Raw genomic sequence first — 17,054 nt, forward strand, 5'->3', positions numbered from 1 at the left:
TATTTTTTAGCGTTTTGACTGTTTTTAACTGGGTTGTAAGGGCACTTTGTGGGATGTGCCTGGGAGGAGTGGGGGATAGCAGGGGGAGACCCCATTATAGTGGTTCTGGGTAGGGGGAGGTATGGTGTGGGAGGTGGGGCAGATTAGGCAAGGGGCACACGACACAGGCAGTTAGTGACTGTGTCGTGTGCTAGCCCCTCCTCCAACCTGGGGAATTGTGGTTGCCATATCAGCCAGCCCTTGGGTCTGTGTACTGCTGCTGTTAAATGCTAGCTCTGCCCAGAATAAAATCTCCCTCATCCATGATCTGATTATGGATGAGGTGGCTGATCTGGCATGTATCACTGAAACGTAGGTGGGTGAACAGGGTGGTGTTGTTCTTACCCAGCTATGCCCACCTGGGTACTCAGTGCAGCATCAGGCCAGACTCGAGGGAGAGTTGCTGTGGTCTATAGAGATTCTATCTTCAGGCTCTCTGTCCAGTCGGCAGGGGGGAGGGAATCTAGAATGTATGTTCCTGGCATTGGGCAATCGGGACAGGCTAGGAATTCTACTGGTTTACCACCCACCTCGCTGCCCAGGTGGCAGAGCTGGTCGTGGAGGCAGTGGTCTGGGAGACTTCGACATCTATGCTGAGGCAGCTGGCTCTGGGGCGGCTCAGGACTTCATGGCCGCCATGACAACCATGGGGCTGTCCCAACATGTCACTGACCCAACGCACATGGCAGGCCATGCTCTGGACCTTGTTTTCTCAACTGAGCAGAAAGAGGGTGATTTGAAGGTGGGGGACATTGACATTAGTCCGCTGTCATGGTCAGATCACTTTCTGTTGAGATTTAGGCTGTCGGCACCTTTTCCCCTCCACAGAGGTGGGGGACCTATTAGGAAGGTCCACCCTTGGAGGTTGTTGGATCCAGTGGGATGCCAAATAGCTCTGGGTGGGTGGGGGTTCCGGCTGATATGATGGTGTCCCTGTCGAAGCCCTGACCGACCTCTGGAAGGCCTGAATGGCTTGGGCTATTGACACAATCACCCTTGAGTGCCCTCTCCCACTTTGTGGAGCCTGTTTGGCCCCCTGGTGTACTCTGGAGTTTAGGGTGAGGAAGCAAGCTGGGAGACTGCTTGAACGCAAGTGGAGGAAAGATCTGAATGAATGCAACAGAACACTGGTAAGGGCTGCTTATTGAGTCTACCTAGTAGCACTGAAGGCAGCAAAGGAGGTATATGTTGCTGCCTCCATTGCATCCTCATTATGTCATCCGGCAGAGCTTTTCTGGGTTGTATGGGGCCTTTTACAGCTGGCCCAAAGAAGGTGGCAATACTTCAGATGTGCTTGCAGAGCAAGTAGTTCCAGGTGACTCAAGCAAGCAAATCCAGTGCTTACAGAGCAAAAGTGTAAAGCAAACTGTCATGGGATGTAAGATTCCAAAATCTTACCTTAGTAGATCTGCCCTTTGCAACTCTTTATGACAAATAGTTTGGAAAGCTTGCAAGAGCAACTCAAAAATGGACAACCTTTTATCTGCCGAGGGGGTAATTTGTCAGGGGCTGCATGTCAGTGATGGGAAGTGAGATTTCTTTGTATAGAATTGTAGAGTTGGAAGGGACCTCAAGGGTCATGCAGGAATCTCAGCTAAGCATCCATGACAGATGGTCATCCAACTGTTGCTTAAAAACCTCCAAGGAGAATCCACCACCTTCTGATGGAGTCTGTTCCTCTGTCAATCAGCTCTTACTGTCAGAATGTTTTTCCTGATATTAAATCAGAATCTCCTTTCTTGTAACTTGAATCCATTGGTACGGGCGCTGCCCTCCAGAGCAGGAGAAAGCAAGCTTGCTCCATCCTCCATGTGACAGCTGGGTGACATGGATCATATTCTTGAATTGTGTATGGCTAATTACGAACGATTGCCTTCCAGATTATGCTCTTTCCTCAAAAGAAATTTTCACTTAACATTTTTGAAAGCTTCTTGTCCAGTTACCGTTCGAATCAATATCATAGCCTAGCTGAGAAACGTGAAGATGATTAATGTAATTTTAAGGTCAAATTGGAATTGGCTGTGTTAAAGGCTGCTCTTAGAGGTAGACAGCAGGAGGATGCAGTTAATTAACTGCGATGGCTTATTAAATTCAAGAGAAATTACTTTTTTCACGTTTGACGGGAACTTTTACATTATTATTAAACTTCATCCCATTTGCTTGGTTTGGACATACCACTCAATCACAGCTTAGTGTTATACACACAAGGTTTGGACACTACCACTTCTCTTCCCTTGTGCACACAAGATGAGGAGATGAAAAACCTCCATTTTTAATATTTAAACTAACCAGACTTCCTTGATGCATCTGAACTTGGGGAGCTCTGGTTGCTTTACAGTCTAGTTAGTTCAAACAAGCCAGGGTTAAAGTGTGTGTTTTAGATTCTATCTCGTTCACTATCTGTATCAAACAGGCACAAACTGCTTATGATGGTTGAGGTCTATCAATGCAGGTCCCTGTCAGTAGTGGACAGTGTGCTGGGGCTGTGCTGCCCACCTGACCTTCCTCTACCTGAGTTGCTGCTACATATTGGGACATTGAGAGGGTGGAGTAAGATGAACGTGCTGGTAGGAGCACCCAGTTAGTTGTATCTGCTGATGTGTTTGCACAGTGCCAACTTTGCAACCACCTTGTCTGCCCCATTCAGTTTCCTAGTATGCAGCAGCGACTCAGCCCCCTATGCCAGAGCTTTCCAAACTGTGTGTTGCGACACATTAAGTGTGTCGGCTGCAGTGTGTAGGTGTGTTGCGTGAACGCTGGAAAGGGGTTAGTTTAATCTTTGGTTTGCTAGTAAAACTGAATTACTGTGTCACGAAATGATGCAAGTCTGAAAAGTGTGTCACCAACACGAAAAGTTTGGAAAGCTCTGCTCTGTGCAGATATACTTCCCAGTGCGTGCATGGTAATTAGTCCTGGAGACAATGCGTCATCTGCATATATACAAATAATTTATTATTATTATTAACTGCACAGTGCTTTCTGTGTGCAGCCTCAGCCTGCCCAGTTTCCACTGAGCCTCTCTTAGAAATAGTATCATCTACACAGGCCAGTAGCAGCTCTCTTGGATTTCAGACAAATCTGGAGGGCTATAGATTCCCTGCAGATTAAGAGGACAGGAAGGAACCAATCAAGTTTGAGCCTACCATGGTTTTTTCATGGGTGGGGGGAATTGTCCAAACATTGCCAATGCACTTCTTGCTTTGGCTTTCAGAAAGCTGTTCTTTTAAGAATCACCTACCCTCAGTTTTAAGAAACAAGCATCTCTAAATGCAGGTGAAACAAAACAATGCTGCTCAGCCTTTCCAGGACTAACAAAGCGTCTTGGTGAAACAGAAGATTGTTTTCTGCATAAATATGCTCAGCGTGTATATGTTAACCAAAGTAAATACACTCTTAAAATCCTTCGTGCAGAATTCCCAGGGCAATCAAATCGAAGGCTAACTGCAGATTTCCCTTTTACCTTATGTGGAAGATTTAGACTGCTTACAAAGCAATTTTATGTCAATTATTTTACCAAATCAGCTAATACGCTGATATATTCTTTGCTTAAAGAGTCCATTAAATGCCACAGTGACAAAGTTAATTGCATAGTTACATGCTATGAAATCTCACAATAAAGCCCTTGACTAAAAGACCTTTTACTGCCAGCTGTACCCAAGGCTGTGTGTACTCCGTGCCAAGGAAACTCAAATTGTGCTGTCATAAATTATGCACATTTGCATCTCGTTACTTCGTCTCTTTATTTAGCGTACTCTATCTTGCTTCCAAGGTTCAGATTTTTAGAGAACCTGGAGTCTGTGGCATAGGCTGGTTTGGTAGAGGAGGAAGTGAAGGCATGTTGATTGGGATACGAAATATATGGGCCCACCAGAAACCCTCTCAATGCATGGGCATTGCTTTGTTCATGTTCCTGTCCCATCTTCCTTCCATGACAAAGCTCAAAACTGAAAATCATGGGCAGCATGCTGACAGGGGCTGATGAGAGTTGTAGTCCAGAACACCTGGGGAGCACCAGGTTGGCGATTGCAGTCGCCATCTGGCACTGGAGCTCTTTAAAATTAGCAACTTCTTGCTTGTTTGGGCTGGAGAAGCTTTGTCTTCTGCAACAACACCCCTGTTTTGCTCTTGCATTTATTTGAGAATTCTCTCAGAATCTCCATTTCCAGGTATGCCATTGTACAGCCTCTGGAAGAAGGATAATGAGGAAGTGTGAAGTAGTGCGATTTTTCTGAATTAATGATGTGACACCATTCAGGTGTGCTTTAATACCAGTCTGGCACATACGCAAGCCAAAATATTAGCAGCTCTGCTTACTTCAATGTAACTTAATTCAAAAAGGCATACTTTTGCATTTGGGACTGTATAGATAATTATTTCTCCTGCCTGTTGTTTTTCATAATTCACAATTTGCATTTGTCAGCTCCACAGTGTAATAAACTAAAAACCTAGCAGGCCGCCTTTGTCAAACTAATAGCAGTTGTACAGCAATTCAAACTATTCAATTAAACCCTTCTTGGCAAGGGTATTTCATCCGCATGCCACCATCCATACTCACTTTCATCTAGGTTTCCTGGTTGCATCATGCTTTTTGAAGTTCTCCCCTTATCCTTGGGGGGCATCTGCTCCATGAAACCTTCTCTTGAGATCTACCATCTTACCTACTATGTAAGATTATGTACCTTCTGAACCACAGTGGGGGAGATTGGGGGCCAAGGGTGTGTGGGATATCTATGAGGGCCTAGGGGAGCGGCACTTGCTGGAGTTACCCCTGTTGTCTTCCCCCACTGTGAACCTTCACATCTTCAGGCAAATTCTTCTGCATGCCGTGTGTGTGTGTGTGTGTGTGTGTGTGTGTGTGTGTATCACTGTTCCGCTCATTTTGCAAGTGGAAATGAACTTGTCAGCATTAATTGGCACTACGTATAGCTTGCAGCTTTTCATCTCATCATAGAATGTTGCCCTTTCCTCCATCAAAAGTACTTTCCACAACTTCGAAAGCAAAGGTTTCTGAGTGTTGTGGGGCAGAAAGAAACATTTTGTTAATGTCAGCAAAATAATGTTCTTAGTTCAGCATCAAAGCTAATACCTGCCCTTGGTAAACACTTTTCTTCTTTTAACTGGAGGCACAACTCTTTAAAAAAAGAAAGAAAAAGAAGATAAAACAGGTACTTCATATTTTTTCTCCCAGCCTCTTTTATATCACACGTACTGGAAACACAGACCCTAAAACAGATTTTTCTGCAGTATTCACAGAGCCTGTTTGGTGTAGGTGTGGAGCGGATGAAGGAGCCATTACCAAGGTAAGACATCAGTCCAGCACATCCACTGCCTCACCTGCAGATGCAAAGGAAAAGTAGAGCTGTGTGTCGTCAGCATATTGCTGACATTGTACTCCAAAACTCCAGATGACACCACTCGGCAGTTTCATGTAGATGTTAAATAGCATAAGGCAGTGGTTTTCAACTAGTGTGCCATGGCACCCTTGTTGTTGTTGTTGTTGTTTAGTCGTGTCTGACTCTTTGTGACCCCATGGACCAGAGCACGCCAGGCACTCCTGTCTTCTACTGCCTCCTGCAGTTTGGTCAAACTCATGCTGGTATCTTCAAGAACACTATCCAACCATCTTGTCCTCTGTCGTCCCCTTCTCCTTGTGCCCTCCATCTTTCCCAACATCAGAGTCTTTTCCAGGGAGTCTTTTCTTCTCATGAGGTGCCCAAAGTATTGGAGCCTCAGCTTCAGGATCTGTCCTTCCAGTGAGCACTCAGGGCTGATTTCCTTCAGAATGGAGAGGTTTGATCTTCTTGCAGTCCATGGGACTCTCAAGAGGGCACCCATGGCACCCTAGTCTTCAAATAAAAACATCTTGAAGGTCCCAGGCCACAGAGAGGTTAGGCTGGCCTCAACTAGAGCCAGGGCTTTTTCGGCTGTGGCTCCGATCTGGTGGAACACTCTGTCACAGGAGACTAGGGCCCTGCAGGACTTGACATCTTTCCGCAGGGCCTGCAAGACAGAGCTGTTCCACCAGGCCTTTGGCCAGGGCACAGCCTGACTCCCTCCTTCGGCAATCTTCGCGGAGCTCTGAATTAATTTTACAATGAATGATTTTAAAGTGTGTTGTTGTGTTGTACTGTTGTACTGTTTTATTGTTGTTAGCCGCCCCGAGCCCGGCTTCGGCTGGGGAGGGCGGGATATAAATAAAATTTTTTATTTTTATTATTATTATTATTATTATTATTATTATTATTATTATTATTACTAGCGTGCCTTGAATGATGGTTAGGGGTGACACAGGCCACAATGGCCTCTGTCCCTCTCTCTCTCCTTCCCTGCCTTCCTCTGATGCCCTCTTGCATCTCTGCCTCCCAAAGGTTTGCATAGCTGTTTGTTGCAGCAGCCCTGGCTACAAGCTCCCCAGGCAAATGGTGCATCTGGGGCTGACCAGGGGGTGCTTCCCAGGCCCCTGTGGGGCATTGTGGGAAGGCATCTCTCGGGGGCAGGGGAAGGGCAGCTCAGAGATCAGGGGTGGCAGCCAAAGGGACTCCCCAGGAGAGGGGAGAAACACTCCACAAGGGAGGGGGTTCAAAAAGGGATGAGGAGCTGCCGGCTCTGCAGGCAAGGTGTGACATAACTGGGCTCCTGAGCTTCACAGGGGTACCGCAGAAAGAAGGTAGTTGGTCAAGGGAACCATGGACCCAAAAATGTTGAAAATCTCTAGCATAAGGGATAAAATTGAACCCTGAAGGCTCCACATTGAAGGCTCCACAGAGCTGAAAAAGACTCCCCAAGCATCACCCTCTGGGAGTGGCCATCCAAGTAGGACCAGAACCACAACAAAGTAGTGCCACCAACCCCAAACTCAGAAAGCTGCTCCAGAAGGATACCATGGTTGATGGTATCAAAAGCTGCTGAGTGGTTGAGGAGAATTAACAGGGATATATTTCCCCCATCTCTCTCTTGGTCATCATACAGGGTGACCAAAGCAGTTTCTGTGCCAAAACCGAGCCTAAACCCCAATTGAAATGGATCTAGAGAATCAGTTTCCTCCAAGAGCACCTAGGTCTGGTCCATAACCACCCACCCAAGAACCTTGCCCAAGAAGGGGAGAGGAGCAACTGGCCAGTAGTTACTTAAGTTTTTTGAGTCCATGGAGGGTTTCTTAAGGAGTGGTTTTACCCCTGCCTCCTTCAAACAGGCAGGAACCACCGCCTCTTGTAAGGAGGTGTTGATCACCTCCCTGGCCCAGCCAGCTGTCACCTCCCTGCAAGTTTTTTTCAGCCACGAGGGGCAAGAGTGCAAGTGGTTGTCCTGACCAATCCAAACACCTTGTCCACATCCTCAGGCCTTACCAACTGAAACTCATCCAACACAGCAGGACTGTACTAGGATGTAAAGTGCAGTAGATGCTGAAATGGTCCTGGAACAGTTGAAATAAGCCCCTGGCTCCCTGCTCACCTGTTTCTGGAAGCCAACAGAGTCTCTTCCAAAACATTCAAAATGGAATCAATATTGCCATTGCTGGAGACCTGGATGAAATCTGAATCAGTTTTAAGCCCTCCCTGCCGAATTGCCTCCGGCTGCCTGTTTTCCTAATGTTAGAGGTAGTTATTGAAAGTGGCAGGTTAAAAATTGGATTCCAGAGGGCAAGATATGATTGACTATGTAATTTTCATTAAAGCCCACAAGGAAATGTATATTCATGCCTTCATTTCTCTTTGCCCCTTATTCTGGATGGAAATCATTGTGGAGAGCACACTTAACGATATCCATTTCTTGCTTACTAAGATGGAAGCAATAGAACAGGAAATAAGGAACAATTTTCTCTCCTTGTTTAATTTCATTGCTCTTGGCCTGGGGGCATGCTATGCATCTATTTCAAACGATTCCAGCAAAAAAGGGCTTGGCATGCAAGATACCTGAGCTAAGTTTGTATGGTACCTTGTAGTGCTAAATTCTTCTTCGTCTTTCTTCTTCTCAGTTTTACTTTGAATATTATGTATTATGTTTGTAAGAAACTTTAAAAGAGTAGACACTTTCCAGGCCATACAGGTGTCCCATATCACAAACTTTTCTTCACATTTCATTAGTGGAGCTGCTACTTGAATGTGGAGACAGTTTTTCACTGCCTCTGTAGTGTCCTAGAGGGGTTCGTTTGGCAACAGAGGGCTGCTTGACAAAGTAATAAAATTTTACTCTGAAGGTGATTCAGATGTCTGCACATCAACACCTTTGGAAGCTGTGTCCAGTTGTGAAATCCCAAACCCAAACATATAAGTCGTGGCAATCGTTTCTTGGTTTATGTATTAATTCTTTTATGCTTCTGAAGATATATTCAGAATTCCTTTTCCCCTACAAGGTTCACTAAAGGCTGAGCCTGAGCATCTTCTGAAAGCAATGTAGCTTCTTGTTTTATGGGTTGGGCATCAGCTGGTGGGAATAAATTTAGACTTATTTTTGCTGCAGTTTTTAAATGTATTTGTGGGAGGGGAGCTATTGGTTTGTGTTTGTTTTTGTCTTATTATGCATTTTGTGTTCTCAACTTGTATTTTTATGTTGTGAACCACTGTGATCTTTCGATGAAGGGTGGTATAAAAATTTAATAAATTTTAATACAACAACACCACATGTGCTCTTTGTAGCACAGATGTACCTTTTGGTTGATGGCAGTGGAGTATTTTCATCCTTGTCCTGGAATCCCTCTTTGCTAAAAGTTAACCATGCTGTCTGTCTTCTGCTCTTCTTTTATAGAGTACATCAAATTCAAAGCCGAAGAAGAAAATAACTAAAACAAAAGAAGCTAAAAAAGTATTGAAGAGAAAATTTAAAGTAAACACAAAAATTGTGTTTACTGAAGATGGAGAGGTAAGATCTAAGAAAACTGGCTGGCTTATACTAAGAAGTGTGTGTGTGTGTGTGTGTGTGTGTTGGTGTTGGGCCTAGAACACAAGCTTTCAAATTTTCAAATTTTGGCACACACTTCCCACATTGGGGTGTGCCAATAAATTATGAAGTGGCTTTGGAATACTGAGACCTTGCAAAGGATTTTTGTCATATTCAGTTGATACTGTCCTAGCCGATTAGAATTCCACCAGTACTCCCTGCACACTGTAGGGAAGATGGATAATGGTTGTCAGGCTCTTTTTCAGATATATTTGTCATTAGTGATCTTGTTGAACACCCCCAAAGAAGTTCCCAAGAGGAACCCCAGAGTTCATCACGGTTTTGAAAACTACCAGTTAAGCAAAAAATATCCATTGTTCTTCATAAGCCTGAGCACCACTGTGTTTTCACTGAAAATATAAAAATTATCTCCTAGTCTTCATTATCAGGCACTTAGATGTGTGATTTGCAAAATGCTAATTACCAGGAATGTGCTTTTCGGGGGTCTGCAAAACCACAATAAAACTAAGAGGAAGAAATACTGGTGGCCTTTTCCATAGCAGATGGTGACAATTGTCAGTTTCAATTCCTTCTGCAATCTAATGTGACTGTACAGTAACATGCAGGGTGGAAGAAAAGAGGAAGTGTTGCTAGGTTGCAGGTAGGTGTTGCTGAATTTGCACATGCTCTTTACCAGTGAAATACTGGTTATTCACAGTATGGTTTGGAACAGAGGCCCACCTCTCCCTTCCTGCATGCAACAGCTTTTGACCCCCTTCTATAGTCTCAAGGGCACAGTAGGCCAAATGCAGTCTTTGAGACTACACTGACCGATGATTATCACTGTGGCCATGTTTGTGGTACTAAATTTCTATGGAAATGCATCACAAGCAGATTACAATGGCCCATGATTTCTTGCCTGAAAACGAAGCATTTAGTTTGGCTGCACAGAAGGCTACGACAAACGCTCTGATTAAGCTGAAGTCGTAATGCTTTGCTTCTTAAAATAAATACAGCGCATTGCTGTTTCAAAGGCTAATTTGAAACTGCAGACGATGGATAAGTGAGTATAGTAGCTTGATAAAAAGTTGCCATGGTTTTTTCCTTCTTTTTAGGAAGCCCTATAATGTGTTTCTGTGGCAGCCATGGATGCTGAACTGTCAGTTTCTATAATTAGGTCGATGTATTAAGAGTGGTTTTTATGAATTTGTGTGAGGAATGATCGTGTTGGATGCGGCGCTGCGTTCAGAATGTGAAGTAGCAATGTGGGCTTTGGTGATATATTCTCAGCTGATCTCAGAGGGAGAGAAATATGAAAACAAGACTTTAAAGACACAAGGGTGGCCTTTTCCGAAGCCTCTGCATTTGACAATATCAGTTTGTATAATACTTGTATAACTCAACACATACTTTAGACAACACATACTATATGCAGCACCTAGTTGTTGTAGGTGCTTAGGAAGTACAGTATGAGAAATCTTATGTCCATGTGTGCATTTCTGCCTGCCAGCTCAGTGCATGCTGCATTGCAGATCCTGCACTGAGGAGAGGGCTGGACTAGCTGATTTTCAATGACTCTTCCAGGTCTATAATCCTGTCGTTCCAATGTGCCTGAGACCTTGCAGTCACCATTGCACATCCATTGGTTCTTCCTTCCCCGCTCTCTCTCCATGCAGCAGACCTTGAGACTTTTTGGTTCTCCAAACACTCTAACTCCCCATTTCCCAATAATTCCAAGAAGCTCATCATCCTGCTGTGCCACTTTGCCATCCTTCCACGCTGCAAAATCCTTTTATTTGGATCCCAAACGCCTTGCTGCTGCCCTCTATCTTTCTTTACACTTACCGTATTTTTCGCTCTATAAGACGTACTTTTCCCCTCCTAAAATGTAAGGGGAAATGTGTGTGCTTCTTATGGAGCGAATGCAGGCTGCACAGCTATTGCTGAAGCCAGGAGAGCAAGAGGGATCGGTACTCTTGCTCTTCTGGCTTCAGGAATAGCTGCACAAAGCCTCTTGAGCGCAGCCAGAGCGCTCCTGCCTCTTCGCTCAAGAGGCTTTGTGTTGTTTTCTTGTTTCTTGTTTTCCTCCTGTAAAAACTAGGTGCGTCTTATGGTCGGGTGCGTCTTTATAGAGCGAAAAATACGCCAATTTCAAATGAATACCTATTAGCTTAGGGTGCTTGCTTTTCCTTGAAGCAGCTCTTATCGGTTCTGTGTAAGATTTTGAGTTACACAGTTGTTGCCGTCAAATAAAACATTGTGACAACTAATTATTTGCAATTAAAAGTTCAATTACATTGAATTGAATTTACCAGTGGGACCCACAACAAACTTGCAGTATTGTGTGCCCCTGTCCATTGTTATCATCAGGCAGACATACTCTGTTCCACTGCCCCAACTATCTAGGGTTTTTTTTTTGGGGGGGGGAGGCATTTGGTCATTATTCTGTGGCCATTGAGGACACTCAGTGCTCACAGGGCTATTTTCAGGGCCGCCCAAGTTAGATTTCCCCTTTTTTTTGTACTTCTGCAGACTTTGAGGTTACTCCAGCTCTGTTGACACCTCTCTGGTTGTGTTGTGGCTGTTCCTGTTTTGGCTACATAAGTGACAGCACTTCAAGTCGTGTACTTCAAGTCTGATTCAAGTCTTGAATCAGAATCAGAATGTAGGGTGATGCAATGATATTTTGCATTGTTCTTTTTAAATCCAGCTAATTCAGCAGTGGCCACCCGCACAAAAATCTGTTCATGACGAAGCAGAAGATGACGACGACAGTGGTGGAATCAGTCTCAACAAAGCAAAAGAGAGGCTGCAGGAAGAGGACAAATTTGACAAAGAAGAATATAGGAAGAAGATTAAAGAAAAACACAGGGTAAGTTGATTTCCCTCCATTTGTCAGAATATTGGAGACAAAACACTGTGAAATGCTGACATGTGTACCCTGGGGAATGAAGGATTTTGCATAACATTTATCCATTCCAAAACATTTGGATTTTTTAAAGCATTTTCTAGAGTCTGGATGATGTTTTCCTGTTCTTCTCCACTGTATGAACTGGGGAGATGAGGCAGTAGAAGTGGACAACATGACTGTTTCTCACATCACCATTGCCATTCCCTGGGGACAGGCAACCGTGGCTGACAAGTGACTGTGATGGCCTGCCGCTCCCATATGACCTTCTAGCTTCAATTATTACAAGTGACATGGAAGCCAATATGCAACCAAACCACACTGGTTAGTTGCCTAACAGACCCTTACTCTATTTCAGAAATGAGGAAACTGTGTCCCCTCCAGTTGTCATTGAGCTACAACTCCCATATCCATACTGGCTGAGGCTGAGGAGAGTTGTAGTCCAACAAATTCTAGAGAGCCAAGGTTTCCTCGTTCCATATTGTGACAATGTTAAATTTTGGTTTCTTGATGCTCATAGGCAGAAAGCAGGGCAATGTTTGAAGGGTCATTATAGCAGAGGACATGATATTGTAAACCACCAAGAAGAGACCACTAGAGAGTCCTGTATCAATGAGGCCTTCGACATAATACATTTTATTTAAATGCCTACATTTTTCATAGATGTGATTGAAACTCTAATGAATTATTCAGGAAGTGTCATAGCTATAATGTGATTGATTTCAGCTATAATGTAAAGCTTTAATGTCGGTACTTTAAACTCCCTTTTTGGCATTAAAAAGAAAAAGTAAATTGTAGGCCATAAAAATGCAAAGATTGTTTCTGGGCCATTTATTTGTCATAAACCAGAGCTGAAAGTTTGTGAACTTGACAGCAGAGAATAGTTACAAAGGTTACTCTATCTCTATAATGCTCATTGATCATTCTCCTCATTATTGTTATTTATAGCATTTCTGTTGATAGGGCCTAAAAATCTATAACAGGTCAGAGCCCTGTTCTAGATAGATACAAGAAGAAATAATCCCTGTTTCAAAGAATCTAAGGAACTATTAAAAGTTTACTGAAAGGTTCCTGACAAGGAGAGGCTGAAGAGATGGTAGCAGAATGTTTTATTATTTGGCAGGGGGTGGAAATAGCATGCCTACTTTTGTCTTCTGTAATTAGCCAGGAACATCAGCTGTAATTTAACATTGCATGTTGGTGTTGTGCATGTGGGGCTTAATGCTAATACAGTATATCATCTTGAACGGCAGAGTTAACAGTGTTCTGGCCCTCATCCCTTTTGATTCCTACTTCCTATGTGCAGTCTCTGGGCAGCCCCACATACAGATTTTCACCAGCATGGAAGGGGTTTCTGAATGCTCTAGAACTGGGATGGAGCACTTGAGACCCTCAGTCTGTTTTCACGTGGCCCACAGCAGCACCTGGGTCTGCAGAGGCTGCAAGCCCACTCTTACTCTCTAGACGTCTGTTCTGGAAAATGCTTCCTGTGGTGTGTACATGTGTGTGAAGGCTGGGGAACAGAGGGAGTGTTAAGCAATCCTGCAAGCCCCACCCACTTCCAGCTCTTGGTTGGGTTTGGCTCTGTCCACCGACAGCAGCAGACCATGATAGACTTTTCCTGTGGGTCATCAGTCCATCCTAAGGGGGTGAGGGGAAGGTTCACCACTCCTGTTCTAGAGCTGTAGTCCAGAAATTGCTGCTCACCCCATTCCTTCTGGTGAGATGACTCCTGTATATATGGACTTCTTCAAACCACCATGTTGCAAACAGCAAGTGGAGCCATCTCTGTAGAAAAATTCTGATTCCATAATCTTCCATCATTTCCTTTTCCTTCTCCTCAAGGTCTCATCCACTCATGGAACATTCCTAGTTTTGATTTTCCTTGCTTCCTCATTTATTTTACTCACATCTTTCTGCTTGCCTCTGCTCCCTAAGTAGCCATGGGCCAGTGTTGGGATCCTTGTTGATTACAGTTTTATCATATCAGGAGCCAGGCTCCTCCTTGCACTCTCTCCCAAAAATGGATTTACCCTCTCCCACAGTGTACCTTTATAGAAATGTATGATGAGATCACCTCATTTTATGTTCCTTTTCCCCTCTGCCCCTGAAGAGGCAGTTAGTAATGTGGGGTGGTAGTAGGAAAACTGAGAATGTGATGGTGGCCTATCTCCATAATTATACATTAGGGGAACAGGAGGAGAATTTGACATGAAGTTGCCATTCTTGGCAGCAACCTCATGTATTGCTGTCTAGAATCCTGGTAATCTCTGCTGGCAGAGATTATGTGCCCTTTATAGGTGAACAATATCTCCCACCATCTCTGACCGTTGACTGTATCATTGGAGTTGATGGGAGTTGAAGTCCAGGCACATCTAAAGGATACCATTTTGGCTGCCTCTGCTGTTGGGTCTTTCCCCCTTTACCTGCAGACTAATTGGGTGGGGGCTTATGACATATTTCCCTGGGACTTAGTGATCACTTTCTCAGAAACAAGTTCCTTGGACTTTTGTGAGACTCCCAGGTAGATATGTAAGATTTCATAATGAATCACAAAATTGCTTAGCAGAATTGTCAGATGGGAACATGAAAATGCAGCCCACAAGTTCTCCAGAAGGAATACTTCTGCATCTCTTTGAAACAGAAGTAAATTGTCTGATCTGTATGTAAAAGCTGCAATTATACAGGGATCCTCAAATGCAGTATAAAAATTGCAGTCGTATTCTAAATCAAGAGTCACTTAGATTCTTTTGTCAATACTCCTGCTAATACTATTTCATTACCGTTTCAAGTTCCTTTCATTTCATGAAGGATAATGAAGTCCATTGTATAAAAATAAATACCCTTTGAATCCAATAATAAGGGTGCTAATAAATTTGATTTTTTTTAAAAAAATGCTTTTCATTGTGAAGAATGTACTATAAAACCATTCTTCCAATGTAACTATTAGCTGATTTTATTTTTTAAAATAAATGTCAGATTAATGTGGGTTGTTCACTTACGCATTTTTAAAAGTCTGAAGGAGTGACTGATAAAGTATTTTGTAACTTGGCAATAAAAGTACAAAAACCTAATTTTCAGAGTTCATGAATTTGTCAGTGAACTGGTTCATTGATTTATAATACTGCAATCATTCACCTCACACTTCTTCATTACCTCTTATCCTTGGAATTTAATTGCTTTACTTGCATTTTCAATTTTTTTTTATTAATTTGGGGTTTGTATTTTAATGAATTATATTGTTCTCGGATTCCCCATGCTTGGAAAACTTCATAATTGGCCCATTTCCCATACCACAGCTGCATGCATAAAGCTATGATAATCTGAGCAAACTAATACTTGACATACCAAAGTGATAGAAATTAAGAGAAAGTTACACTGTGTAGGAGACATTCAAGTGTGTGCAATAGAAATCCTTCAAAATTGTCCCTAAATAGTAGATGTTAAACAGAAAGGAGTCAAATACTGAATTTCCTGGTTTTATGCCTGCTGTGGGTTAAACCACAGAGCCTAGGACTTGCCGATCAGAAGGTTGGCGGTTCGGATCCCCGTGACGGGGTGAGCTCCCATTGCTCGGTCCCTGCTCCTGCCCACCTAGCAGTTCGAAAGCACGTCAAAGTGCAAGTAGATAAATAGGTACCGCTCCGGCAGGAAGGTAAACGGCGTCTCCGTGCGCTGCTCTGGTTTGCCAGAAGCGGCTTAGTCATGCTGGCCACATGACCCGGGAGCTGTACGCCGGCTCCCTCGGCCAATACAGCGAGATGAGCGCCGCAACCCCAGAGTCGGTCACGACGGGACCTAATGGTCAGGGGTCCCTTTATCCTTTATATAAAGTTGGGGGGAAACAAGCAGCTCTTTTACCAAGCTCTGAAGAGAAGGAAAATGGAACTTGTATGCAAATCTGATCTCTCAAATTACTTAACCTTGAAAGAAGAGTTAATAGATTTGACTTAGGTACTTAAAATTATGAAGAGCATAATAAAACGCAGATCGATCTTGCTTTCCGTACTTTCACAGCATTCAAACAAGAGGGAGCTGAAAGTTAATGGCAAATGCCTTGTATCAAAAGGGAAGGATGGAACTATTTTACCCAGCAAGACACTGTCTGCAATGGGGGGTGGTTGACTTTTTAATATTATGCAGTTGTGAGTTTACAACACCCTTACCAGGTTTACAAACAACAGGAATGGTTTTTAAAAGATTAAGGGTATATATGATACCTTTCTAAGTGCCCAGAGTACTTCGCACACATCTCATTAATCCTTACAACAACCTTGCGAAGTAGGTCAGTATTAATTCCCCATTATTGCAGATGGGGAGTGAGGGCAGAGGCTGCAATTTGATGGCAGAGTTGCTTTGCGGTTCTAACGCAGGTTTCTAATGCAGGTAATATGCATTTATAGTACCATTCTGATCCCACCCTAATGTTGGTGGATCCCCTGAAGACAGAAATGTTCCTCATTTAAAGTAGGTAAAGGTAAAGGTATAGTTAAATTGGGGGAAGTGAGATTTTTCCTTCTGAATCATTGGAAGTTTTTCTATAAAAGTTACTCATTAGAATTGCTTTGCCAACCACTTGCTTCAAAATTACTCCCTTAGAACTTAAAATGGTCCAGTAGTTCGGTGGATTTTTCTCTTGGTCTCCTTTAAGTATTTGACTGATTTGGATATAAATTCAAACTGGGATTAATTAAAAACAAACACTTTTACTCAACAAGAACTTGCAAAAACCACTGTTTTGGAAGATCTGTCTTTAAACAGTATATAGCATATAGAGTGATAATGTACAGCTGCATTCTCCTTCCTGAGATCTTCCAGACATTTTGGACTATGACTCCTTATCACCCTTAGCCAGGATGGCCAATAGTCACAGGTGAGTTCTGGTCCAAAAAATCTGGAGGACATGAGGTTGTGGGTGGCTGGCATGCAGTGATGCAAGGATATATGTTTGGCTGAAAAATGCTGCCGTTCTAGGCAGCAGTCCTACATGCACTTACTTTGGAGTAGTAGGCCCCATTAGACATAGCTGAACTTAATTCTTCTGAGTAAGTTGGCCAAAAAACAGGTGTAGCTCTTGCATACTAATGGGTGCAAAATACTCAGAGCAGAACTTTCGCGCTGTTGTTCATTACTGCAGTAAATAGAATAACTTCCTTCAAATCTGTCAAGATGTCTTCCCCCCCAAACAATGCAGGAGCAGCTGTAATTTTCATCTCCTCATGCACATATT

At 43.3% G+C, this 17,054-nt stretch overlaps 1 protein-coding gene across 1 annotated transcript in view; it reads left to right on the forward strand.

Moving 5' to 3' along the window:
• Window positions 1-17,054, forward strand: part of DDX10 (DEAD-box helicase 10) — a 167,335-nt gene that overhangs the window by 96,014 nt on the left and 54,267 nt on the right. Inside the window, exons 14-15 of the mRNA XM_053385784.1 lie at window positions 8,785-8,898; window positions 11,627-11,788. Of these exons, the coding sequence (XP_053241759.1) occupies window positions 8,785-8,898; window positions 11,627-11,788 (276 nt within the window). The remainder of the gene's footprint in view (window positions 1-8,784; window positions 8,899-11,626; window positions 11,789-17,054) is intronic.

Source organism: Podarcis raffonei, chromosome 4 (assembly GCF_027172205.1).
Source record: "Podarcis raffonei isolate rPodRaf1 chromosome 4, rPodRaf1.pri, whole genome shotgun sequence".
NCBI lineage: Eukaryota > Metazoa > Chordata > Lepidosauria > Squamata > Lacertidae > Podarcis > Podarcis raffonei.